Source organism: Protobothrops mucrosquamatus, unplaced genomic scaffold, assembly GCF_001527695.2.
Source record: "Protobothrops mucrosquamatus isolate PMUCROS unplaced genomic scaffold, P.Mucros_1.0 scaffold8, whole genome shotgun sequence".
Classification (NCBI taxonomy): Eukaryota; Metazoa; Chordata; class Lepidosauria; order Squamata; family Viperidae; genus Protobothrops; species Protobothrops mucrosquamatus.
Genome location: NW_015386395.1, coordinates 957,935 through 984,074, shown reverse-complemented (window position 1 = coordinate 984,074; position 26,140 = coordinate 957,935). Strand labels below are relative to the sequence as shown.

The following is a 26,140-nucleotide window of genomic DNA, read 5'->3' as shown; positions in this document are numbered from 1 at the left end:
AGTGAATAAGGGACCTTTTACGTAAGTTCTGCCGGTTATGATCCATATCATGACCCTCCTCACTTTTTCAAGGGATTGATAAGATGGATCTGAAAGGTGATCCTTGCCTTGTTATGAGAGAGCATGATACCAGCAACCTTGAAAGTGGAATTCCATAGATCAGGACTTTTCAACCTTTTCACCGACTATACCATTTTTAGGATATGGCAATATTCGAGTACCACCACCTAGCAAGGTGTCAAAAACTTGATGACCAAAAAAAAACAAAACCCTGTTCAAAGTTGCAATTGCACTGAAATGACTTATGACCATTTTTCACACTTACGACCATTGCAGAATGCCCAGGGTCATGTGATTTATATTTGGTTGCTTGGCAACTGATTCATATTTATGATGATCACAGTGTCCCAGGGTCATGTGATCCCCTTTTGCAACCTTTTGACAAGCAAAGTCAATGGCAGAGTTGCTGGTGGCCAAGTGCTAAGGCGGGACTTCCTTTCCTCCCTCCCTTCCCTGCCTTCCTTTTTCTCATTCCCATCTCCTTCTGAAGGAAGAATTTGAACCTCCCCCTCCCCCCCGTATTTTCCCTCTTCCATATATTCATCAAACAAGGAAAAGCCTCCAGAGACAGAAAAGACAAACTGCTGAATGAACTAGCTTAAAAAGGCACATTCCCCTTTAAGAATTAGCTACTGGCTAGAAAGGAAAGTTAAGGTGTATAGCCGGCACTTAAGGAAGAAAAAACAATGTTGCCGGCTAAGGCAGCCTCCCCAAATGGCTCCATTCATAAGTAAAGGAATGCTACAGGCAAAATCCATTTAGGAGAAAAATACTTCAAAATCCCTTGCAGCAAAACTTACAGCTAACAATAGCAGAGCAATAGAAGCTAACACGAGACATCAGCCATCAGCCAAATAGAAATTGCCAAACACTCCTTAAGAACACAACCCCCACATTGCACAAATCCCAGAACTTCAAAGTCACAAAAGTACATAAGAATCCTTCCACACTCCATCTCCCTCCCTCCCCTGTGCCTCACCTCCAGCCATTGCTGCCTTTTTTCATTCCTCTTGGAAGGCGACCCCTCCCCCCACTGCATTTCTTGCCTTTTTGCTGCTGCCAGCACAGGTGGCTGCCACAGCAGTTGTAGATTGGTTCATGGGCGGTCCTCCTCCTTCTTTCCCTTCGGTGCAGCTAGAGCTGACTCCACCTCCTCCCAAGGCTGCTGCTTTCTCTCTCTCTCTCTCTCTCCCCCCACCTCCAAACTGCCTCCTTTTATAGCCTCTCCTGTCTCCGCCCCCCCTCCTCCTTTCTCATGGGGGAGGGTGAGCCTGGGGCCTTTGCAGCTCCAGAGGACTCTCTCACTGTAAGTCCTTGCCTGCGCCTCCCCCACTACACTTGGCTAGGCAGGGCTGTGTACCACCTGCCACTCATTAATGTACCACAAGTGGTACGCGTACCACCGGTTGAAAAACCCTGCCATAGATGGCATTGTAACATCAGGTACCACTTCACATCAGTATAAAAATGAAGGTGAAGGCAGGGTGTATTTAACAGCCACATCTTCCCTTTCCCTGTTTTTTTTTTATTATTATTTCTTCTGGATTTTTAACCATTTGCTGGATGTATTTTCACATTCAAAAAAATTTATGCTATTTTGTAATCTTCTGTTTTCTGATAAGCATTATCTTAATATGGGTTTGGGAAACACAAAGCAGAAGTAGGCAAGCTTTTGATGGCTCAGGGACTGTTCTTAATTTTGTGGGTGGAGAGGTGTCTAGAGATGGCAGAAGGATGGTTCCAAATAGACAATGCCATATCATAGATATTAATATTTGATTTTTGAGGGAGAGGGAGGCTAGAGAGGATCCTTCCTTCCTTCCTTCCTTCCTTCTTTCCTTCCTTCCTTCCTGCCTTCCTGCCTTCCTTCCTTCCTTTGCCATTTTTGTTGAGTTCCCCTCTGCTAGAAAACAGTGCCTCTGTCTTGGAGAGGTTATAATTGGAGTGCGATCCAGAGGCCTCAAATTGGAGCTTCGAGATCTCAGACAACTTTGAGATGATAAACTGTTCACTCCTGATATAAACAAAAGGGGCAAAAAAAAAAAAAGGTCTGCTGCTGCTGTTGGAAATAGAACCTCTAGACCAGTGATGGCGAACCTTTTAGAGACCAAGTGCCCAAACCGCAACCCAAAACCCAATTATTTATCTCAAAGTGCCAGGGCTGCATCAGCATTGTGGTGCCCTCAGGGGGGGGCAGGTGGTGTGGCCCACTGGGTGGGAGTGGCTGCGGTGGTGATGGCAGACTGAGTGGACATGGCCGGGGTGGACATGGCCACCTTGATGTTGCTTGTGGGGGAACGCCTGTGGGGGCTGGGCAGGATTGGGGGAGATCCAGGGGGTTTCTGGTGGGTGGGGCGGTGGGCAGGAGGCTCGTCTTGCAGGGTGAAGCAAGGGGTAGGGCGGGGGTGCCATTGCTATGGGGCAAGGTGAGGCAGGGGCAGCTGCAGCCCCCGCACAAAGAGGCCAGCGAGCGCATGGGGGCGTGCTCTACCACCTCTACTGGAGCTTGCTAGCCAGTTGCTTCGCCTCCTTTGTGCTGGGTGGGGCTGCCGGTCCAGGTGCCAGCGGTGGCCTAATGGACCTGCACGAGCTGGCGGCGGCGGCAGGTGTGCCCACAGAGAGGGTTCTGAGTGCCGCCTGTGGCACGCGTGCCATAGGTTCGCCATCACTCCTCTAGACACTGTTTCTCAACTTTAAGCATGTTGCCTGGGGAATTCTGGGAGTTGAAGTCCATGTGTATCTTGAATCTGCTGAGGTTGAGAAACACTGCTGTAAATGATACTGCATCTCCACCAGAAGTCAGAAGAGGATCAGTTTCACAAAAAGATGTTGCTAAAACTGGGCCGAAAAAATGTGTGCAGGTAGGTCAATACACTTTCCCAGTTCCCATCACTTTACAACTTTAACCTCTCCCCCCTCCCCCCCTCCGTTTCTTTAAACAATTAAATAATTATTTGGTTCCATTAGTACCAATCATTGATATCAGAAAGAAATTGAATTACTGGAGAGATTTCATGAAGAAGAGAGGTTGATTTATTGTGTGGCTTGTGGCAGAAGACTGGTCAGAGACGCACATGAGGAGTCAGGGAGTGGGAAAGGAAAGCATTCAACTCAACACAAAACAACACAAGGAAAGAAAGGATGAGATGTAATCAGCAGTCACTTCTGTTGCCAGGGAGATTTTCAGATTGGGCTCCACATGCTGAGTTGATTCCCTTTTACTTCCAGCGACCACCAAGCCTGGTTTTTCCAGCACCCTTTTTGCTGTGGAGGAGAATACACACACACACACATGCACACACGCACACGCACATGCACACACACACACACACACACACACACACATTACAATGTGTGGTTATTAACAGCAAACATTTTTGTACAATATTCACACAGAGATGTATAATTTTTGTGTGAAATTCAAACCAAAATTCTAATATATGAATATGCATTTATTCATGAAAGTTGTAGAACAGAAGATGGATTTGCATTTAAGATAATTGCCACACAAGAAAAGTAGAAGAAAAAACATATAAACGAAGAATTTATTTTTTTTTTGCAATACCTGGCTTCCCTGCCATGTTGAAACAGTAAATACATAAATAGTTCAATTTATAGAAATAACTGATCCTTTATCTATATATCCTACTATTATATCTTATATATACTGTACAATAATCGATTTTCATACGCTGCAGGCACAAATGCAAGCATTCAAGTTTCCATTCTTTCTTTAGCAAAACAGAAGAGGGAAGGGACAGAGGGAGGAGAGGGAGCAAAGAAATAGTTATACTGAAAAGAAAAGGGAAATAAGAGAACAAGAGATGGAGAGGAGGCAAGAGGAATGGGAAAACCCAGTTTAACCATTATATTAAGGGTTAAAATTCACCAGGCAAGCTGTGCCTCCCAAATCATTGATGACCACTAATTTGCAAAGAGATTCATCTTCAAAATTATGTCTGCTGCCTTTTTCACCTCCACTTATTGGTGCTCGCTTTTAATATTTTTTATTCTTCTCACAATATAATATTCTCTCATCCATACACAAATACTTTGAAGGGGAAAAACACCTTCCTATTGGATAAATAAAGGTAAAGGAGTCCCTGCAGATTTTATTCCGCCAGTCCAGAGGTAGATAACCTTGGCTCTTTTATGACTCGTGGACTTCAACTCCCAGAATTCCTGAGCCAGCATGGCTCAGCTTGGAAACCTCTCCTTTTCTCCTCAGCATGGCTGGCTCGGGAATTCTGGGAGTTGAAGTCCACGAGTCATAAAAGAGCCAAGGTTGCCTACCCCTGCGCTAGTCAATACCAACTAAAGGGGAGCATTGCTCATCTCCATTTCAAGGCCATTGAGCCAGCTCTGTCCAAAGACATTTCGGCACTCATGTGGCCAGCATGGCATCCCAGAGAGCTGTTAACTTCCCACTGAAGTGGTACCCATTTATCTACTCGCATTTGCTAGGTTGGTAGGAGCTGGGACAAGGACGGGAGCTCACCCCATCATGTGGAGCTCAGGTCTCAAACCTGGACTGCCTGCTTTCCAACCAACAAGCCCAGTATCTTAACCGCTGAGCCATGATAACGCTCTATTGGGTAAATCAGGGGTAGTCAACCTTGGCTCTTTTATGACTCGTGGACTTCAACTCCCAGAATTCCTGAGCCAGCATAGCTGGCTCAGGAATTCTGGGAGTTGAAGTCCACGAGTCATAAAAGAGCCAAGGTTGACTACCCCTGGGGTAAATGCAAAAATGCATATATTTAGTGGAGCTAATAGGATATATGACAGGGAAAATGCATTAGAACGTTGGAGTCATCTCTCTCTTTTTAAACAGTAGAATGAAGCAAAATAACTTAATAACTCAATTGCAGCTTCATTCACATCTCCATGATGGGGACCTTGACATTTAAACACCCATTTTACAAAAATTGAAACATCTGAATTAGAACAAAGTAATCTGTTCATTTTCCCCCCTGAACCTTAGGGCAAACTTTCCTAATTCAGCTTTCTTCAATAGGTTGGAGTAAACTAAAGTTTCTCATCCTTGTTGGCATAAAGATGCATGGACTTTAACTCCCAGAATTTTCCAGTCAGCTTGAACCTGACAAGGTTGAGAAACGCTAGACTAAACTAACACAATCTTCAGCCAACATTAAGGGGAGGAACAATGTTTATTTTAGAGCATCCAGCAATGTGACCTTGGAGGGGTAAGCAAAAAGATAATTTTTCTCATGCCCAAACAAATCAGAAGGAGGTTGGCAAGATGAGCCCAATAGCTGATAGGAAATTAAGTTTTCCTCCTGAGTTTTGTATAGGTAGTTCTAAAAAGAACTTCATTTCCCACAAGTTTTAGAGTTAATAGTCTCTGTTATGTCTGTTTGTGGCTATGGAAAAAGTGCCATTGATTAGTCTGTAAGAAACATGGAAAGTAAAAAAAAGGAAAAAAAGAAAATATAGCAATCAAAGCACATGGTAGTCTAGAAATTCTGTAATTGAACAAAGATACACAGTTTGTCTTGGGACACAACAGGCAGTGTCTAGTTTGGCTTGTCTATTCCTACATTAAAAATATTGGCTTTCCACTGGTGAAAATGTATAAAAATAAGGGGAAGGGAACTTGAGTTAGAAAAGGGGTTGGATTAGTGTTGTTCCCAGTCACACACAGGTTACTCACAACTTCTGGGCGTGGCTGATGCGGTTGTACAGAACATTGATCTGGAGGGGGAAGACAAAAATAAATAGAATTGAAATTACGTTAATATGATGTCAGCATCACAGAAGGCTCCATCTTTAAGAATAACTTTGGCTTTTAATGTTCCCTTTTTATATAAGCAACTATAAATAGTTCACCATGCTTACTCAGTAATGTGTCCAAGTAATTCATTTTTTTGACACAGTTTATGACAAATTTAGCTAAGACTGACATTAAGAACAGACACTGGATAGATAGTAATATGCTTGCAGATATCAAAAAGATTATTGGTATCATAATGGGCTGGCCAGAAGACAGGATACTTCCATATTTGGATACTTTGGTCCTTCTAGCACAGTGGTTCTCAACCTGTGGGTCGGGACCCCATTTGGGGTCAATCGACCATTTCACAGGGGTCGCCAAGCAAGGCTGTCCGCCATTTTTTTTGTCCGCCATTTTTTTTGTCTGCCATTTTTTCCCCTTTTCCGGCGGGTGCCTTGGGCTGGGCCAGCTGGTGGTCGGCCTGCTCCGTCTCTGCCGCTTGCCAGCTACGCCTCGGCCGGCGCAGGGGGCGGAAACATGCGTGCGTGGCGCTCCCGGACAGGGAAAGTCCTCGACTTACAACCGGTTGGGTAGTCCTCGACTTACGGTTGGGGTCACGGCATTAAAAAGGTTGAGAACCACTGTTCTAGCACATGGACGATGGTGGTCTTGATTGTAGCCTTGACATACAACAGAGAGTAGTACAAGTAATCCTAGAGTTATGACCACAATTGAGCCCACAACAACAAATTTCTGGTGTTAAGTGAAACCTAATGTTACTCTTCAAAGAACTTTGAGGCATTATTTACCTTAAAGAATCTTTATTCAAATAATATGGCATCAGCCACGTACATGGTCGAAGCCAAAATCTGAATTTCCCTCCCCTAAACACATAGTATCAAAGCACAATTCCCTCCTTCAATTAACTGTCATAAATCACATTCTCCAATTAGTTTGAAATGCAAACCTTCCCTCCAGTTCTATAACTGGCCATTCCTTATCATCTCTTATTTCAAACAACGTTGAAGAATACTCTACTGCGATGTTGTTATGGCTGTCTAATCCCCATACACGTTCTTCCCTCTCTCCCCAGCATCATCTAATTCTAACTCTAAAAGTAACAAACAGGTTAAAGAGAAAATGGCTGCATCTTCGTATATTGTTAAAGCAAGAACATCCGATGTTAGCAGCATTGACAAAACCTTTGCTAAATGAGTTGTGCCCCATTTTACAACCTTTCTTGTCACAGTTGTTAAATGAATCCCTAAAATCATTAAGTTAATAACATGATTGTTAAGTTGATCTGGTTACCCAATGACTTTGCTTGCTAGAAAGTTACAAATGATCCCAGGACACTGTGACCATCATAAATATGAGTCAGTTGCCGAGTATCTGAATTTTGATCACGTAACCATGGGAATAAAGCAATGATCACAAGTGTGAAAAATGGTCATAAGTCACTTTTTTCAGGGCAGTTGTAACTTTGAATGGTCACTAAATGAACTATTGTAACTACTTGTATTTAGACTCTCTTTTGATTTTCTAAAACAGTTCCTTATTCCACGTGCTCTGTTCTCCAACAGGCCGTGTCTTTCTGTATACAGGTAATCCTTGACTTACAACCAGTTTTTTAGTGACCATTCAAACTTACAACAGCATAAAAACCCGAGACTTATGACTATTTTTCCTACTTATGACCATTGCAGCATCGCCTGGTCACATGCTTAAAATTCAGATGCTGGGCAACTGATTCATATTTATGACCGTTGTAGTGTGCCAAAGTCGTGTGATCACCTTTTGTGATCTTCTGACAAATAAAGTCAATGGGGAAGTCAGATTCACTTAACAACCATGTTAATTAATTTAACAACTGCAGTAATTCACTTGACACCAATGGCAAGAAAGGTCATAAAATGGGGCAAAACTCACTTAACAACTATCTGGCTTAGCAGTAGAAATTTTGGGCTCAATTGTGATTGTTCGTTGAGGACTACCTGTACAACCTTTTATCCTAGAAACGCTCCGGTTACTTTATTCCATGGAAAGGGATTACAGGGAAAGAAGTGACATCTCTGAAACTTCTTACCATTTCAAAATTTCATTACATATATACCAGCACCAAAAAAGAAGATTTTTAAAAGGAACAAATATCTTAAATATTTGGGATATTTATATCAGGATACCAGAAGGGTGTGATTAATCACTCTTTAAGAATGATTAATGAAATTTTACATTAGGATTAAGAGGCCCAAAACATTGAATCTAGAAGATGCAGCATCGGAGAAAGGTAGAAATTAAAAGATGAGAAAGATTTCCCTTCTCTACCAAGAAATTCTATTAACGTGGGAGAAACTTATAACTTTCTAGCATTTCATGATGCCCTTCTGAAATATGTTGCTTCAGATCGACCAGCTTCTCCAAAACTGGAGGAGGCCAAAACTGCTTTCATCATCCCACCCACCCCCCCCCAACCCGCTGTCTTCTTACCTCGTATTTTTGACGTCTGAGTTTCTCCATCAGATCAAACTTCTCTGATTCTAAATGATGGATCCAATCATGGAGCTCCTTAGCCTTTTCCCTGGAGACACAGGAAAATGTGATCCTCTGTTATGCCACAGCAGCCTACAGCCTAGATCTCCTACCCACCCCACCCTAGGAAAGCAATCACACAAGAGTTCTCCTCTGGGTCCCACCTCAGCTGTTGCTCGCTTAGGTTCTCTATGTTCAAAGTTTTTCGTCGCTCTGTTAAGATCCGGATCTTCATTTCTCGGCCAGTCTGCCGCTTTCCACGTTTTTGCTCTGCCTGAAAAATTAAATAACAGAGTAACAAGAGTTGGAAGGGACTTTGGAGGTCTTCTAGTCCAACTCTCTGCTCAAGCAGGAAACCCTGTACCATTTCAGTCAAATGATTGTCCAATCTCTTCTTAAAAACTTCCAGTGTTGGAACACCCACAACGTCTGGAGGCAGGTTGTTCCACTGATTAATTGTTCTGTCAGGAAATTTCTCCTTAGTTCTAGGTTGCTTCTCTCCTTGATTAGTTTCCATCCGTTGCTTCTTGTCCTGCCTTCAGGTACTTTGGAGAATCGGTTGATTCCCTCTTCTTTGTGACAGCCTCTGAGATATTGGAACACTGCTATCATGTCCCCCCTCATCCTTCTCTTCATTAAACTAGACACACCCAATTCCAGCAGCCGTTCCTTATATGTTTTAGCCTCCAGTCCCCTAATCATCTTTGTTGCTCTTCTCTGTACTTTCTAGAGTCTCAACATCTTTTTTACATCGTGGTGACCAAAACTGGATGCAGTAGTCCAAGTGTGGCCTTACCAAGGCGTTGTAAAGTGGTATTAATACTTCACGTGATCTTGATTCTATCCCTCTATTAATGCAGCCTAGCACTGTGCTGGCTTTTTTGGCAGCTGCAGCACACTGCTGGCTCACATTTAAATGATTGTCCACTAGGACTCTGAGATCCCTCTCACAGTTACTACTATTGAGTACCCCCTATACTATGTCATGTTGACGTTCTCTCATAAGCTCATGCCAGAGTAGCCTTAGTACATAAGATCTCAGAAGTACCTTTGCCATTTCTTGAAATGGTAGTTTACTTCTTAGACACTATTATAATATACATTACGTTGCATTACATTTTTGTTGGGCACCAGGAGAATAAGATCAGGGTTCTACTCCCCATTGTATCATCTATCAAATCAAAACCATTTGATTACGCCCACCATAACAGACAGAACATTTTTATGGGATTATATTTTGCAGTAAAGGGTTCACGTGCAGCTTCATCTTGATGCCTCCTTCTGAAAGAATAAAATGAAATTGAGGTTCCCCTCCCAAGTGAAGCCACCACAAGCTTACCTTGATCAGGTATCCACCAAAGTGAGCTCCCATGTTGGAGAGCACTTTCTTCTTCTTAGCGTCATCTTCAGCTCTTTTCTTGGCCTCTTCTTCCTCTTTCCTCATCTTTTCTTCCTGCAAAGGAGGACACCATGGAGAACATTATCCCTGCTACCTCTTGGGAGGAATCCCCAGCGTGCCCCTTCTTTATCAGACAGAAAACTATGGAGACTCCAGGCTGTGCGAGGATTTCCAAGAATCTTTAGTGTGGCCTTCCAAAACTTTCCTTAAATTGTCAGCAAATGGGCCAGTCTTAACCCAGCAGATGGGGGAATGGTTTAAGATACCAATAGTAATCATACTCACTGAATTGTATTTCATTGGTTTAATTACATTTAAATTAAAATTATATATTCTCCTGCTCTTTTCCATTTTTTAAGTCTTATCTCAGTTACCAGATTGTAACAGGACATTGAAAAGCCAACTGGGGCTCTTGTTTTGAAATGTTGCCACCAAGAATATTCAACTATTGTTGTCTGGTTATGAATGTTTGAAGAATTTTAGCTCTGTAAATTGATATACAAAATGCCCAGATTCACAGAGATTGGAGCACATGAATGTTTTCATATATTTTTGAGTGCAGAGAAGGGCGTGCAAGTAGACATACAGGTGTGATAGAGATGTCTGTGGGGACAGACTCCTTTCTTCCTTCCTTCCAAAATAAAAATGATTGGCCCTACACAAAAATGACAAAGTAAAACTGTAGCAACCAATTTTAAGGCTGTCTCCAACATATGGCACCGCTAAACAGCTGCTGTGGCCCTAGAGCCATTCAAAACAACAGATTTCTCACAATGCATTTAGTGCAGCATTATGCACTGTAGGAAAACCAAAACAGATTGGGCCACTAAGAACCCACTCAAATGTGTAGCTTCCATTCAAGAGACCTCCACTGCCAGCCGAATACTAGGGAATGCTCCTAAGTTAGCTTTCAGATTGTGTTTCTCCCCTTCGCTCAGTGAAAGGTCTCATATGCTAAAATTTGTACCTTCTCTCTTGCTGACTCCATCTTTTTTTTTAAAAAAAAACCCATTGTAAATAGTGTGAATAAAAATATCGATAACGGAATAGTGAGGCCGCTTGTTAGAATTTTTGCCAGATTTTAGGTTTGATTCTCCAGGGCACTGGAGGTTTGATTCTCCAGGCCATCAAGCCATAAAGTTTGGGGATGGCGGTTCTAAAGAACTTAAAATTACAGATACCTCCGAGTTTGCTAAGCATACTGTTTAGTTAATACGTTTGCATTACATTGTCAAGCATGTATTGAAGGCAATTCAAACTCAGAAGACAATCTTTCGAAATCTTTAAAATAATTACTAAAAATCAACCAATTTAAAGTGTTAATTCCTTGTTTTAGCACAGACGTTCCAATAAAACATCTTCCTGGCTATTTTCAGACTTCAGTTAGATCACAATGTTGACTTCTCATGTGATTCAGAGTCAAATTGCAGTTTCTCACTTATTGATCACCAAATATACTTAGTTGGTTTAAAAGGAAGCTGAAAATGAAGAGCCTAAATTAATAAATTTAATGCCTTACTACCTGCTGAGATTTCAAAGGTTTTATACTGTGGAGTTCTTGGTGTTCTCTGAGCTTGATTGTTTGCTTGCAGACCTCTCATTACCCAACTAGGTGACATCATCAGTGCATCGTCAACAGTTTTATACTCTCTCCTGCTTCATCTTAAAACAGGGCTCTTCAAACTTGGCCCTTTTATGACTTGTGGACTTCAATTCCCAGAATTCCTCAGCCAGGCACACTGGCTGAGGAATTCTGGGAGTTGAAGTCCACAAGTTATAAAAGGGTCACATTTGACGACCCTTGTCCTAAAAGATTATGATACTTACAGCAAGCTTGGCCTGCCGCTCCCGTTCTTTCTCAGTGCGGACTCGTTGTTGTTCGGCACGCTCTGCCCTACGATGTTCCTGTCAAAGGACACAAACGATGACTCGGACTCTGTGGCATTCAGTCAGGTGAATTCACCAAAGCCAATTTCAGCCAAGGGCAAGAGGATATTTTCCCCACTCCCTTCCTTTCAGAAAATGGCGGGACTCTATTGGCACATGAAAGCACGCTATGTACAGGCGGTCGTCCACTTAAGACTGTAATGGAGCCTGGAATGTCTGTCACGATGGGTCATAAGTCAAGGCACCTACGTGATTGAACTCAATGTTAGGATGTTTTGCGGTGATCATTAATTGAATGTTAGGTTCTTTAAGTGAATGTGTTCGTCATTAAGCAAATGTTGTAGTCGTTAAATGAATCAGTGTATTTCTAGGAGCATTTTTGGCGGGAAAGTGACCGAAGAGGCCAGAAACTGGGGGGGGGGGGGAAATCTTACAAATCATGGTCATGTGATCGTAGAATGCTGCAAATGGTTGTAAAACTGAATCAGTGTCCTAGTGGTCAAAATGGGGTAATGTCAGTGGTGGGATTCAGCCGATTCGCACCACTTCGGCAGAACCGGTAGCTAATTTTTTGTTGCCCAGGCCCAGAATGGACTTCCAGAAGCGGCATCCACACAGAGAACCGGTTGTTCTCATATTTGAATCTCACCACTGAGTAATGTGACCACATGGGGGTGTACAACTATCAGAAATCTGAAACCAGGTCATAAATAACTTTTGGGAAGTCTATTGTAACTTCAAATGGTCGCTAAGTGACCAGTTATTAAATAATCATCTATATTTGAGAATTTCTCACATCTAGGTTTTCTGGCATCAAAAGACATGCTTCACAACATGCCACTGGACATATGCTTTTTGGTTTTTGGAGACTTCTATCTGAGAAATGTAATTCCAAATAAATCCAGGTTTTGCTCACCCCATAATTTCAGGAATGATTATACTTAATTATCCGGGAATGCAACTACGGATAGTCCTTGATTTACAACCATTTGTTCAGCAGCCATTTGAAAATACAATGGCATTGGAAAAAGTGACTTCTGACTGTTCCTCACACTTATGACCAATGCAACCTCCTCATGGCCATGTGATCAAAATTTACGGCGGTTGCAATGTTTTGAGGTCATAGGATGGCTGTTTGCGACCTTTCCCAGCTGGCTTCTGAAAGCAAAGCCAACGGAAGAAGCTGGATTCGCTTAATGACTATAGATAGTCCTTGACTTACGGCAGTTCGTTTAGTGACCGTTCAAAGTTACAAACAGCACTGAAAAATGTTATTTATGACCATTTTTCACAGTTATGACCTTTACAGCATCCCCATAGTCCAGTGATCAAAATTCGGACACTTGGCAACTGATTCATACTTATGACGGTTGCAGTGTCTCAGGGTCATGTGATCCCCTTTTGCAACCTTCTGATAAGCAGAGTCAGTAGGGAAGCCAGATTCACTTAACAACCATGATTTATCAACTGCAGTGATTCACTTAACAACTATTGCAAGAAAGGTCATAAAATGGGGTAAAACTCTCTTAACAAATGTTTCCCTTAACAACAGAAAATTTGGGCTCAATTGTGGTCCTAAGGACTACCTGTATGTGATTCACTTAATAATTGCATTGATTTGCTTAACAACCATCCAAAAAAGTTGTAAAATCGGTCACGGCTCACTTAACAACCAACTTGCTTAGCAACAGAAATTCTGGTCCCAGTTGTGGTTGCAAGCCGAGGACTAACCGTATCTTATCTTTTGGAGTCAACTTGCATCATGGTGCCTAATCAGCCACCAGGTGGCAGTGAAGAGCAACATTTTGTTCCCTTGGAAAATTTTCAATGAATGATTTATTCAGACTGTGCAGGTCCAGTTTTAGACTGAGTGTTAGAAGTCAAATTATATTTGCCTGTTCCCAACTTCCCTGAGTGGGAAGGCAGTTACAAAGACAGTTCTACTTATTATAGTTGGCAGAGATGATGGAAAATTACAATAGAAAAAAAAACCAAAATAGGAAATTAATCGGGTAATAGAGGTAGTCCTCAACTTACAACAGTTCGTTTAGTGACCGTTCAAAGTTACAACAGCACGGAAAAGTGCATGCAACCTCCTCACTAGCCAAGTCAGTGGGGAAGCCAGATTCACTTAACAAACTGGTTACTAAACTGCAGTGATTCACTTAACCACTGTGGCAAGAAAGGTCGCAAAGTAGGGCAAAACTCACTTGACAAATCTTTCACCTAACAATAGAAAGTTTGGGCCCAATTGTGGTCGTAAGTCGAGGAGTACCTGTATACAAGCCGAGTATAAATGGAAGAAAATAAATGGAGGCTAAACTGTAAAGGATGAGCCATTTTAGTGCAGAGGTGAAGGCACCTGGCTGGAAACCAGGAGGCTGTGAGTTCTAATCCTGCCTTAAACAGAAAGTCAGTTGAGTGACTTTGGGCCAGTCATTCTCTCTCAATTCTAGGAAGGAGGCAATGGCAAACCTCTTTTGAAAAAAAAAATGATTCTAAGAAAAGTGCAAGGACTAGTCCAGGCAGTTGCCAAAAGTCAATGCTGCTGCTTTGAAATCACAAATCAACCTAAAATATATTCTAAAAAAGGTTTCATGTAAATGAAACTATAAAAAACTTACCCAAATGCACAACCCCCTCAACCCCCCCCCCCCCCAAAAAAAAACCCCACCAGGATAAAACTAGAGATAATAATACAAGGCCATCTATTATAAACCTATAGAAAGCTTTCCTCCCACTAGCAATGCATTCAAAGAACAATGGCACCAGGAAAGAGACAGACAAGCACCAAGTTCAGTGATGTGCAGTCTGGTTCACTTAGGGCAGGGGTAGGCAACCTTGGCTCTTTTAATGACTCGTGGACTTCAACTCCCAGAATTCCTGAACCAGCATGGAAACCTCTCCCTTTCCCCATGGCTGGCTCAGGAATTCTGGGAGTTGCCTACCCCTGATTTAAGGGCCCCTCCGGAGTTGGACTGTATGGACCCTTGGGCTTGCCAGTAATTGAGCCGTTTGGTGTAGCAGTTCAAGCCCTGGATTAGGAATGGGAGAAACCCCCAAGTGCTTAGCCCTACTTTAAATAAAGAAGCTAGCTGGGAAATTGATGGTCACAAAATCACATGAAGTATTAGTACCACTTTATAAATCCTTAGTAAGACCACACCTGGAATACTGCATCCAGTTTTGGTCACCCCCTTGCAAAAAAGATGTTGAGACTTTGGAAAAAGTGCAAAGAAGAACAACTAAGATGATTAAGGGCCTGGAGACAAAACGTACGAAGAGCGGTTGCAGGAATTGGGTATGGCCAGTCTAGAGAAAAGAAGGACTAAGGGGGACATGATAGCAGTATTCCAGTATTTGAGGGGCTGCCCCAAAGAAGAGAGGGGGGGGCTTATTTTCCAAAGCACCAGAAGGCAAGAAAAGAAACAATGAATGGAAACTAATCAAGGAGAGAAGCAATGTGGAATTAAAGAGAAAGTTCCTAACAGTGAGAACAATTAATCAGTGGAACAAGCTTGTCTTCAGATGTTGTGGGTGCTTCATCACTGGAGGTTTTTAAGAAGAGACTGGACCTGTCTGAAATGGTAGGGTCTCCTGCTTGAGCAGGGGGTTGGACTGGAAGACCTCCAAGGTCCCTTCCAGCACTATTCTGATTGGTTGACTAACTTGCTTTAAAGTACTCCGTGCTGCCTAGCCAAAGATGGAGGAAGAGAAGAAGGAAAGTCTGGTCAAAGGGAAGATTGAAACAATGGCAACAGGCAACCGAAATAGGGGTATTGGTGACATAACAAGAGCTGGAAATGAACCAGCCACAGGGGAGGAGAAAGGAGGAAGATCGGGCTGGATTCTGGAGAGACCAGATAGGAAAAGGAAGTAGAAAGAATGGAGCTAGTTAGGAAGGAAGGAGTTAGGAAGTTTGCAGTGGGCTGCTGCGAATAATGGATGGAAGGTTAAGAAGGGTGAGAGGATCCAATGGAGAGGATCCACTGGCTCAGGAATTCTGGGAGTTGAAGTCCTCGAGTCATAAAAGAGCCAAGGTTGCCTACCCCTGCCCTAGGGAGAAGGCGACAGCAAGCCTCCTCTGAAAACCTTGCCAAAAAAGTTGGCCATGTCCACGTGGATGCCGGATCTCAACGTTGACTCAAACACGGAAAACATAAAAGCTGACCTCACCCTGGCAGATCCTGTAGCCTACAAGGTTAAATAAATAAAGGAATTAGGCTGAGATTATAATTCATGTAGCAATAGCTTTGTTAGCTTTTAAGGTGCCACAAGGCTGCTTCTTGCATAAATTAATGTGCCTTCCGTTCAATCTGTCTGCCAATATTTGGTTTCTTTAATGCAAATGCAATACGTGATGTGCAAACACAGCCGGGATAGAGGCACATTTGGCAGGGTGTGTGTGTGTGTGTGTGTGCCGTGCTTATGTGTCCATGGAGGGCCAGCCATGGAGGAACTCCAGGGGGTCGCACAGCTGTGCTGGGGATGCTGGGGTTAAGTAGGAGCGACATTATTGTGGCACTGAATTGTCCCATTCTGTTCTAGATGCCTATCTTCATTTGGAACCGATTGGTTAGTCTTCAAAGCCTAAAGGGGGCAGACAAGGAGTCCTGGGGGCTTGCTGGATCAGCTTCAACCAGAGTAGAAGCTTCAACACTCCTGGAATCACAGTCTCCAGGACTATCATCCCTAGATGCCCTTGCCTCTATCTTGGCTTTAAGCCTATCGAAGAGAAGGATTAAGGGGAGAGATGATAACTGTCTTCCAGTGCTTGGAAGAATGCTGCTACTGTCACAGAGAAGAGGGGATTGACTTATTCTCCAGAGCATCAGAGGGCTGGACAAGAAGCCATGGGGGGAAGCTTGTTAAAGAGAAGTAAGGAGAAATGTTCTGACAGTGAGAACAGTTAATCAGTGGAATAGCTTGTGGATGCTCCATCACTGGAGGTTTTCAAAAATAGACTGGACAACCATTTGACCAGGATGGTATAAAGTCACCTGCCTTGAGCAAGGGGTTGGACTAGAAGACCTCTGATATCCCTTCCAGCCCTATGAGTTTATGTTCTATGTTCTGCTTCCTCCTCCCCTTTCAAGGACTGGTCCAGCAGGCCATTACACCGCCCTGCCCCGGGGCCTGCTGAAAGAGCCAAGTCCTCAGGGCTTTGCAGAACCATGGTGGGGTCAGACTGTATGGACTACGAAGTTACGATGGTCTTATAAAAAGTGAGTTATTATTACCCATCCTCGAAGTTATGACCATAGCATCATCCCTGTGATGGTGTGATCACAATTCAGGTGCTTAGCACTGAATTGCACCCATTTATGAAGTTTGCAGCATCTTCTGGTCACATGGTCGTGATTTGACACCTCTCCAGCTTCCTTCCAAAATGCAAAGTCAATTGGGGAACCCAAGTTGCTTAACAACTGCATGATTCACTTAACAACATAAGATTTGCTTAACAACTGCGATTAAAATGGTAGTCAAGTCAAGTCTGGTCATGTAATGACTCGCTTAATGACCACATCATTTCGTAACCAAAATTCTAGTCTCGGCTGTGGTCATAAATCAAGGACTACCTGTACTTTTGTATGTATATAATTCTGTAACATATATATTTGGCCTGAGAGTGTAGATGTGAATATTCATGTATGAAAGAGCAAGGTACTGTAGTTGTATTTGACAAGGAAATTACAGTAAACAATTGCAAATTTTACATAAATGATGAAAAACTGGAGTACGTAGGCAGGATTAAGCTTTTATTCAAGAAAAGTATGGATAGAGAAATTGAAAGATGTACAAACCCTGGTCAAAGAATAATGGATGATAATGGATGATACATGATCTGTGTGAGCTGTGCATATTTCTCAAGCTTCAAAAAAGTGGAAGGTGCTTCTTCCACTTTTTTACATGGAAGTGCAAGGTGAACATATCAGGAGAAGTAGAAAAGAAAGCTGGCATGGAGTTATTAAGAGGCATGTGAAGTAGAACAAGAAGTAAAGTGAAGAATGAATAGGTGCTGAATTAATGTGGACTGGACAGAAAAATATCCAGTCCATATTAGTACAGAAAAAAATGAATATGAAAGAACTGTACTGATGTGGTTTGGTCACATAAAGACAATGAATGAGATTCAGATTGCAAACCAAGTACATGAAAGAACAGCAAATAGATTTTAAAAAAATGGGAAGACTGAGAAAGTCATGGCTGGACAGAATGATTTCATATTTATAACAAAAAAGATGAATTTAAAGAACAAAAGACAGTGTATGAATTGGAGCATAGATATGGTGGAAACAGGGATGATTTGCAAGGAGGGAATATTATGATATTATGCAAAATCTTTTCACAATTTGGATAATACTGATACAGTTTGTGTCTGCCTATCTGTCTGACATATTTTAAGGCAGTGTTTCCCAACCTTGGCAACTTTAAGATAAGTGGACTTCAACTCCCAGAATCCTCCAGTCAAGCATGGTCTCTAGACAAGACAGGAAGCTCTGGAAGACCGGTCTTGGGATTTCTTTTGCTTACTCCTTGAAATATTTGCCAACTGCCAAGAACCCATTCAGAATTTTATCTAGTGGTAGGCAGCCCAGAAAAATGAACTAAGTCAAACAGATATGTAAAAGGATAACGTGGCCACCACTTTAGCATCAAGCTACACACAAAACTGTGCTGGCTAGAACTCACAATCCTTGACATGAGGCCCACAAGTTCTTCCTCTTCTTTTTTCCTCTGCTCAAAGTGTACGTCAATGAGAGTTTGCAGTTCCAGGAGGTCTTTCTCCATACGCTTGCGGTGGATGTCCTGTTTACCATTATCAGAAAGAAAAAGAGATTATAAATAGTGAAAAGTATGCCGTTCTAATATCTCTGAAGGACATTGCTGCCTGTTTATGTTTACCAAACTACTCCATCTGAAAGAATGACGTTCATTGGCAATAGTTGTAGATATGAAGGACTATGGAGAATGCCCATAAGCACACAAACTCATGTAAAAAAGATTATGAATGATTAAGAAAATACTCACATCAAAATCCACTCTCTCTCCCTCGGGGATTTTTGGAGGAGCTAACTGTGGAACCATTGGCCTTTGTTTGGGAGAGCACAGACCAAGAAAGAAGAATATTGTTAAACTGAAGTGTTCTTTTGGGTATCAATCCCACCTCCCCAACTATAAAATCTTTAAATAAATTCTTTCTCAACAATTGTATTATATTGATTGGTGAACAGAACTAAGACAAGTTGAATTATATTGAACACAATCAAGATAGGTTTTACAAAATGGATACAACTATGCTTATTACAGGTGGTCTTCAGCTTAGCAACCATTTGTTTAGCGGCCATCTGAAGTTACAAGAGTGCAGAAAAAAAGTAATTTGTGACCATTGTTCACACTCAGGACCGTTGCAGTATCCCCATGGTCATGTGATCAAAATTCAGGTGCCTGGCAACTGGCATGTATTTATGCCAGTTGCAGCTGTTCCAGAGTCATGGGATCACCGTTGTAACAAATGGTTGCAAGTGCTGTAATCACAACTTCTGATTGTAAGATAACACCACAGAGGAAAAATGGGATTCCACTGTAGAAAGACACAGGAGCTGAGAAAGGTGGAGAAAAATGATTGCAAGTCTAATGGAGTGTAACCGCTTACTCTTCCCCCTTCTTACCTTGGTCTGGGACGTTCTTCCTCTGTGAGAAACAGAAGATAGAAAGACAATTATTAGATGCAGAGAAAGAAGAAAACTTTGGATTGCGAAAGACTTGTCAGAGGTGATGCAGGAAACTGAATTATGCATAACCTTAACAAGGGATGGCATTCATTTCTACACATTCGTAACAAGAGGCCAGTTAAGTGACTGGTGATGTTGAATTTTCCTAGCTAGACCTGTATTTTGATAAAGTGACTTTTCTGCATTGGTCTGAATCGTAGGGGTGTTCTGGTGACTGCTGAGATGTGTTTTATACCTGGGCTGGATAGGCAGTCTTCACATTATTGTCATCATCTGCTGGGCTTCTAATCTGGGCACCCAGTATTTTGACCAGTGCTGGGGTGGACAACCTATCATCTTCCAATTGTTGCAGCAACACCAGTAAGTCCGAATAGGACAACGTGACACCGCCAACTCACCGCAACCAACTAACTGCAGCCCACACACCCACAGCCAATTCGCCATGAGACATTTCAACAAATACAAAAGTTATATTAATTTCAATGGAGCCATGGCCAATAATAATAAAATAAAAATAAATGTCAACCCAGAAATACAAGCGTTACAATAATTTTGACAAAAACGTGGTTACCAGTAACAAAAGTAACTGAATGAAACAATTAATACAGCGTTGAATTGTCCCATGGTGGGTTGTCCTGAAGTGAATTGGCCACAGCGAGTTGTCCGGTGGCAAGATGGCCTTGGCAAGATGGCCCTGACAAGTTGTCCTAAAACCCAAGTAAGCCAGGACAGTGGTGAGGGTTGCTGGAAATTATAGTTTGATGCAACCGGAGAGATCAAAATTGTCATCATCATTGGCCTTCTATAGGGCTGCTTACTTAAAGGGAAATTGTTCTGCCGTTTAAATTGCTACTGGTATTTAACCTCTCTTCGCCTAAAGCTCCCTCCTCTGTCCCCAAAAGTGGTTTGAAAACTGAGCCTAGAGATGAGCTGTAAATCTAACCCAAACCCCAGAAGTTACTACATGGAGATAGATAGGTACCAAACAAAATACAGTTTTCATGATCTGACATTGGTTTGATCACAGCCATGTCTATAGGTACTGAAAAATATCTACTGCCACCACTTGGGCTTCGATATGTTGCTTCCCTTATAGACATGGGAGGGTAATGCATGTTCTCAGATATATAGATACATAGCGAGATCACACTGCTACACACTACATGCATGTACCCAGAACATACATAGCACACAGACAGCATCAGAGGAGCACAGATGTATCTCTATAAAATATATCTGCCAGGCCTGTTCTTTTAGAAACCTGCATAAATCCTTTTCTTTTGGGGATGTGGATGGGTGGGAGGAGGAAATACAGGTAGTCCTTGACTTACAACCATTCTTTTAATGACCACTTAAAGTTACAACAGCACTGAAAAAAGTGACTTGTGACCATTTTTCACGCAACCGTTGCAACACCCCCTTTGTCACGTAATCAAAATTCAGACACTTGGCAGCTGGAATATATTTATGATGGTTGCAGTAACGTGGGGTCACGTGATGACCTTTCGTGACCTTCTGTCAAGCAAAGTCAATGGGGAAGCCAGATTCATTTAACAACTGCAGTGATTCACTTAAGAATTGTGGCAAGAAAGGTGGTAAAATGGGGCAAAAGTCATTTAACAACTGTCTTGCTTAGTACTGGAAATTTTGGGCTCAATTGTGGTTATAAGTCGAGGACTACCTGTACCTTGGAGGAGATGGAGTAAGAGCAGTGAGTGGATTTTTGGTGGACAAGGCCAAGAAGCCAATGGCTTTAGAATGGGCAGATGAAGGAAATAAGATGGCGGAGAGGAATGTCATTTCAAATCCATTCAACGCTTTACAACTTTCTTTTACCACTGTGAATTCATTCACCCCTACGTCCATTTCTTCAAGTCCCATTCTCCACTCTGCCTCCAGTGCTACTTTCTATATGAGGAACTTTCCCTAGAGGCCACTAGCAATGGCAAATAAATTAGCACATTATGGATTTTGTTAGTTCTTATTTCAAGCAATGACCCCTTATATAGAATTAAACTAGATTTTTTTCCTGGTATGCAAGCTTTTTACTTACAGGGAGGTGCTTATCTAGGGAGCACTAAAGATGCTGCCCAATCCACTATGTAGACCAGGGGTAGTCAACCTTGGCTCTTTTATGACTCGTGGACTTCAACTCCCAGAATTCCTGAGCCAGCTAAGCTGGCTCAGGAATTCTGGGAATTGAAGTCCACGAGTCATAAAAGAGCCAAGGTTGACTACCCCTGATGTAGACCTACATGAAGGTGTATAACCTTCTCTTATCACTTGCTTATATAGAGCGGACCACTATTGTTTGTCTCTTGGCTATTCTTGGAGATACTGTATATACTTACAAATAAATTGAGAATTTTAGGTGCCAAAACACACACGCACCAAAATTGGGTTTGCCATAACTATAGATGGGTTTATCATTATATATGGTAGCATTTTTTAAAAGTACCCATATATCTTGCATATACTCATGTATAAGCCCTTCCATAGATAAGTGGATCCTCAATTTTTAAACAAAATACCAAGAAAAATGGCTAATCCATAGATTGCCCACAGATAAGCCAATTATGAAAATTAAAATATGCAAACATTTTCAGAGTTGCCTTATCTCTGTGTAGTACATTTTTCACGGTGTTATGGTTAAAAATTCAAAGGTCAGCCTATCTGCAAAGGGGATTATATACAGGACTATATGGTACATTAGGACCATAAGTTTCCCAGGACAGGAATACTACAAGTATCAACCACCAATAGTCCCCCAGCCCAAAGCATGGGAAGTATAAAGCAAGATTTTTGTTAAGCTCTAGAAAAGTCAGGAGTAAAAGAAGTCAGTTTTAAACCCAAGAGCAGTGGTTCTCAACCTTTTTAATGCCGCGACCCCAACCGGTCGTAAGTCGAGGACTAAACCGGTCGTAAGTCGAGGACTAAACCGGTCGTAAGTCGAGGACTACCCAACTGGTCGTAAGTCGAGGACTTTCCCTGCCCGGGAGCGCCGCGCATGCGTGGTTCCACCCCCTGCGCTGGCTGAGGCATAGCTGGCAAGTGGCAGAGACGGAGCAGGCCAACCACCAGCTGGCCCAGCCCAAGGGAGGTAAGGCACCCGCCGGAAAAGGGGGAAAAAAATGGTGGACAAAAAACATGGCGGACAGCCTTGCTTGGCGACCCCCATGAAATGGTCGATCGACCCCAAATGGGGTCCCGACCCACAGGTTGAGAACCACTGCCCAAGAGCATGGAAGTCTTGGGTCTCAACTGTCAAGAACCAATCAGTGTTTGAAGTTGCTTCAATTGCATATCACACTAAAATTTGTGACTATGGTACCCTGAATTTGGATCAGCCAAGGAGAGCCCGTCAGCTCGTGCCTTCTATCCAGCCTGTCCGGTACCTGAGACCATGATTCATGGAATGGAGGAAAATGATTATATCTTGGCTTCCCAAGGAGTTTTCCCCACCCACCCCCTTCCCAAGAAGGAGTAAACATAGTGAAGGATAAATGTACCTGGCTCAGGAGCCTGGTCAGGTTCTTCAGCTACTGCAAACAACATAAATCGCAGAGACAAGAGGTTGGAAAACAAATATTGGGCAGGGAGAGGAGGAAGCAAGAAGAGAGAAGGAAGCGGTAGAGACCAAATCCAGGAGAAAAAGGAAGAGGTAGTTAGATCAATCCATCTGTAGGCCACTTTCCCCAAACTGGTGCACCCCAAATGGATCAGATTCAAGCTTCCCATTGAATTAAGAGCCAGAAAAGCTGAAGATGATGAATGCTGGAGTCTGATCCATCTCAAGGACGCCAGGTTGGGAAAGACTTCATTTAAAGATGGATTAGCCGAAGGAAGGAAAGCCATCCATTGTATCATGGATAGAGATTTTACTGGGAGCAATCGTGGATATTTTCTTCCCCACCATGACCATCCCTTTTGTTCTTTTACACTCCAAAGGCCTCAGATAAAATGCTGGGACCTTTTTTCTGGGGGGGGGGGAAGGAGGGGCAGAAGCAAGGAAGTGCTTATAGGAGTCTGAAGATTCTGTTATCATTTAAGATAGGGTTTCCCAATCTTGTCAACTTTAAGACGTGTGGACTTCAACTCCCAGAATTGGCTGTGGAATTCTGTGAATTGAAGTCCACACATCTTAAAGTTGACAATCCTTGGGAATCCTTGATTTAAGAAATCAAGTTTGTGTTTCTTTGCAGATTTCAAATTGTCTGTTTTCAAACTTGACTGCCTTTTCAAGAAACCTTTCCATATCCCTAGTGGAACCAGAATATTATAAAGGAACTTTGGACATTGGTTGTTAGCCCATAATTCATTTGGCCAAGGCAATATGGCGCCATGTTCTGGTGCTGAGGCAATTGAAAAAGCTTTCCAGAACATTAAAAAGCATGATTGTGCTAATTCCACATTATAAAAGGAAAATAGAAGTAACAAACACACTAACTTCCATAACTGATTCCCCCCCCTCCCAGGTTACCCCAACATTCTCAGGACGCAATTGCATAAACTTTCACATATGCTGGACTCACAATCACATAAGCAGCAAATCACACCAGCTGGCTCAGCAAAGACTTTTGAGGAAAGCACATTCCTGGGAAAGGCAGAGCCTTTAAATGTGGGTACATATTTGTGGCTGAGTGTGTATGTGTGTGTGTATGTGAAATGTTGCCTGAAAATTTCCCCAAACTGAATTCATGCTTCCTTTATCTGCTCCTGTCTTGGTGGCAGCTTTGACTTGAGACCATCTTACTTTGAATTAATGCCAGCCAATCAAATATCATACAGCAAAATGTAGCCAATCAGCATTGATTGTGCAATACTGTCATTAAGAGCAAATTGTCCTCCTTCAGAGAAGAGAAGAATTTTAAAAAGATTGATTCAGTAGCTTCTTCTCTTTGTTCAGATTGAAGGCATTAATTCGCCCTTTGAGATATTGTCATTTTACTGCTTTACTTTCTACATTTACTTAATGTATTTTTGGACTCCCTCACTCTCAAACATTAAAAGAGGACCCATTCCTTAAGGAATACAACAAATGTTTGTAGATTTCTGGGCTCCGCACAGATTGAAAATGTTGTGCATTATTCAAAATGAACCCCGATTGCTCAAAATAACCCAAAGAGCACACTCAGATGTTGTTTCTGGATACCAAAAGGTGAAGAAAGACGTGTTGCAAAATAATCAGATGTTAGAATCTGTTAAATCGAAAAAGAAAAGCAAAAAGCAAAAAGCAAAAAAAAAAAAGAAAAGAAAAGAAAGGAAAAATGTTTCAAGGGTGAATCAAACAGCTTCAAGCACGTACGTGAGGGATTACAGATCATAAAAACAATATTGGATTTTAAAATTTGTAGTGGATCCTACTATACTACAACCTTCCTCAATCTGAAAAACCTGGGAGACTGTTGTAATTCCAAATATTCCTCGTCAGTCCCATTGGAATGGAGCCTTATGTTCCAGATCTTATTTACTATGTCCCATTCCCTTCAGGAAGAAAGAGAATTGGCAGGAAAAAAAGACCACAAATCCTAAACGGTGAGGGTAATTACTAGGAATAGCAAGGGGTCTCAGAGACAAAGGTCAGTGACCTAAGAGAGGTTTATTAAACACTGTTTCGGACTGTCTACAAGGGGTAGAACCACGACGGTCTTATTCCTCTTTAACAATGAACTTGTAATCCCGTTGGACAGAATGAGCCTTACTCTATCTCCGTTGGAGTCCGGAATCAGTTGCTAAGGCATGAATGGGACAACCATGATCTGGATGGTTGAGAACCTCCATAGACGTTTACTCCATGGTTAAGCACAACTGTGGACCTGATTGTTGTCTCACCTTCTTCTTCTTCTTCTTCTCCAGCAGCATGTTCCTCTTCTTGATGAAAGAAAGAGAAAGAGAGTGAGACAGACATGGGAGATGTTCTTCAATTAGCAGATGAGGAAGAGATTTGGTGATCAACAAATATGGAGTATTTTGAGGTTGCTAATAATTACAAGTTGGAAAATATTTGGAAATAGCTATAGTTAATATTTCCAATGATAGCCTATATTTTAACACAGGGGCATAATACAGGTAGTTCTTGACTTACAACCATTTGTTTAGCGACTGTTCAAAGCTATAACATCACTGAAAAAAGTGACTTATGACCTCATACTTACAACTGTTGCAACACCCCCATGGTTAAAATTCAAAATTTGGTGTGTGGCAATGGGTATATATGAACCATAGTGGCGCAGTGGTTAGAATGTAGTACTGCAGGCTAACTCTGCCCAGTGCCAGGAGTTCGATCCTCACCGGCTCAAGGTTGACTCAGCCTTTATCATCCTTCTGAGGTTAGTAAAATGAGGACCCAGATTGTTGGGGGGGGGGCAATAGGCTGACTCTATAAACCATTCAGAGAGGGCTGTAAACAACCGTGGAGCAGTATATGAGTCTAAGTGCTATTGCTATGTATTTACAATGGTTGCAGCATCCCAGGGTCAGATGATCACCATTTGCAACCTTCCCAGTCAGCTTCCAAAAAGCAAAGTCAATCCGGGAAACCGGGTTAGTCGAGAACCGCATGATTCAATTAATAATTGCAGTGATTCACTTAGAAACCGTGGCAAAAAAAGATTGTAAAATTGGTCCAAGGGTGCTTTTTTTTCAAGGAAATGAAGAACAAAGAAAGTCCAGTTGCCTTTTGAAAAATCACCTTTGGGACACCCATGATCTGGAGGACTGGGAATCCCTATAGATGTTGTAAAATTGGATGCAACTCACATAATTACTCCCTTGCTTAGCAACAGAAATTCTGAT

The 26,140-nt window shown here is 42.2% G+C and overlaps 1 protein-coding gene across 1 annotated transcript; it reads right to left on the bottom strand.

The window, feature by feature from the left end:
• Nucleotides 1-3,070: 3,070 nt before the first annotated feature.
• On the bottom strand, nt 3,071-25,184 carry TNNT1 (troponin T1, slow skeletal type). Its single transcript, XM_015810334.2, has 10 exons — nt 25,178-25,184; nt 19,283-19,304; nt 18,642-18,702; nt 18,303-18,419; nt 11,550-11,627; nt 9,663-9,776; nt 8,488-8,597; nt 8,282-8,372; nt 5,735-5,775; nt 3,071-3,324 (listed from the first exon to the last, which is right to left on the bottom strand). Exons 3-10 carry the CDS (start codon nt 18,696-18,698, stop codon nt 3,279-3,281), a joined length of 654 nt encoding a protein of 217 aa, XP_015665820.1. The 5' UTR covers nt 18,699-18,702; nt 19,283-19,304; nt 25,178-25,184; the 3' UTR covers nt 3,071-3,278.
• Between the last annotated feature and the right edge of the window lie 956 nt (nt 25,185-26,140).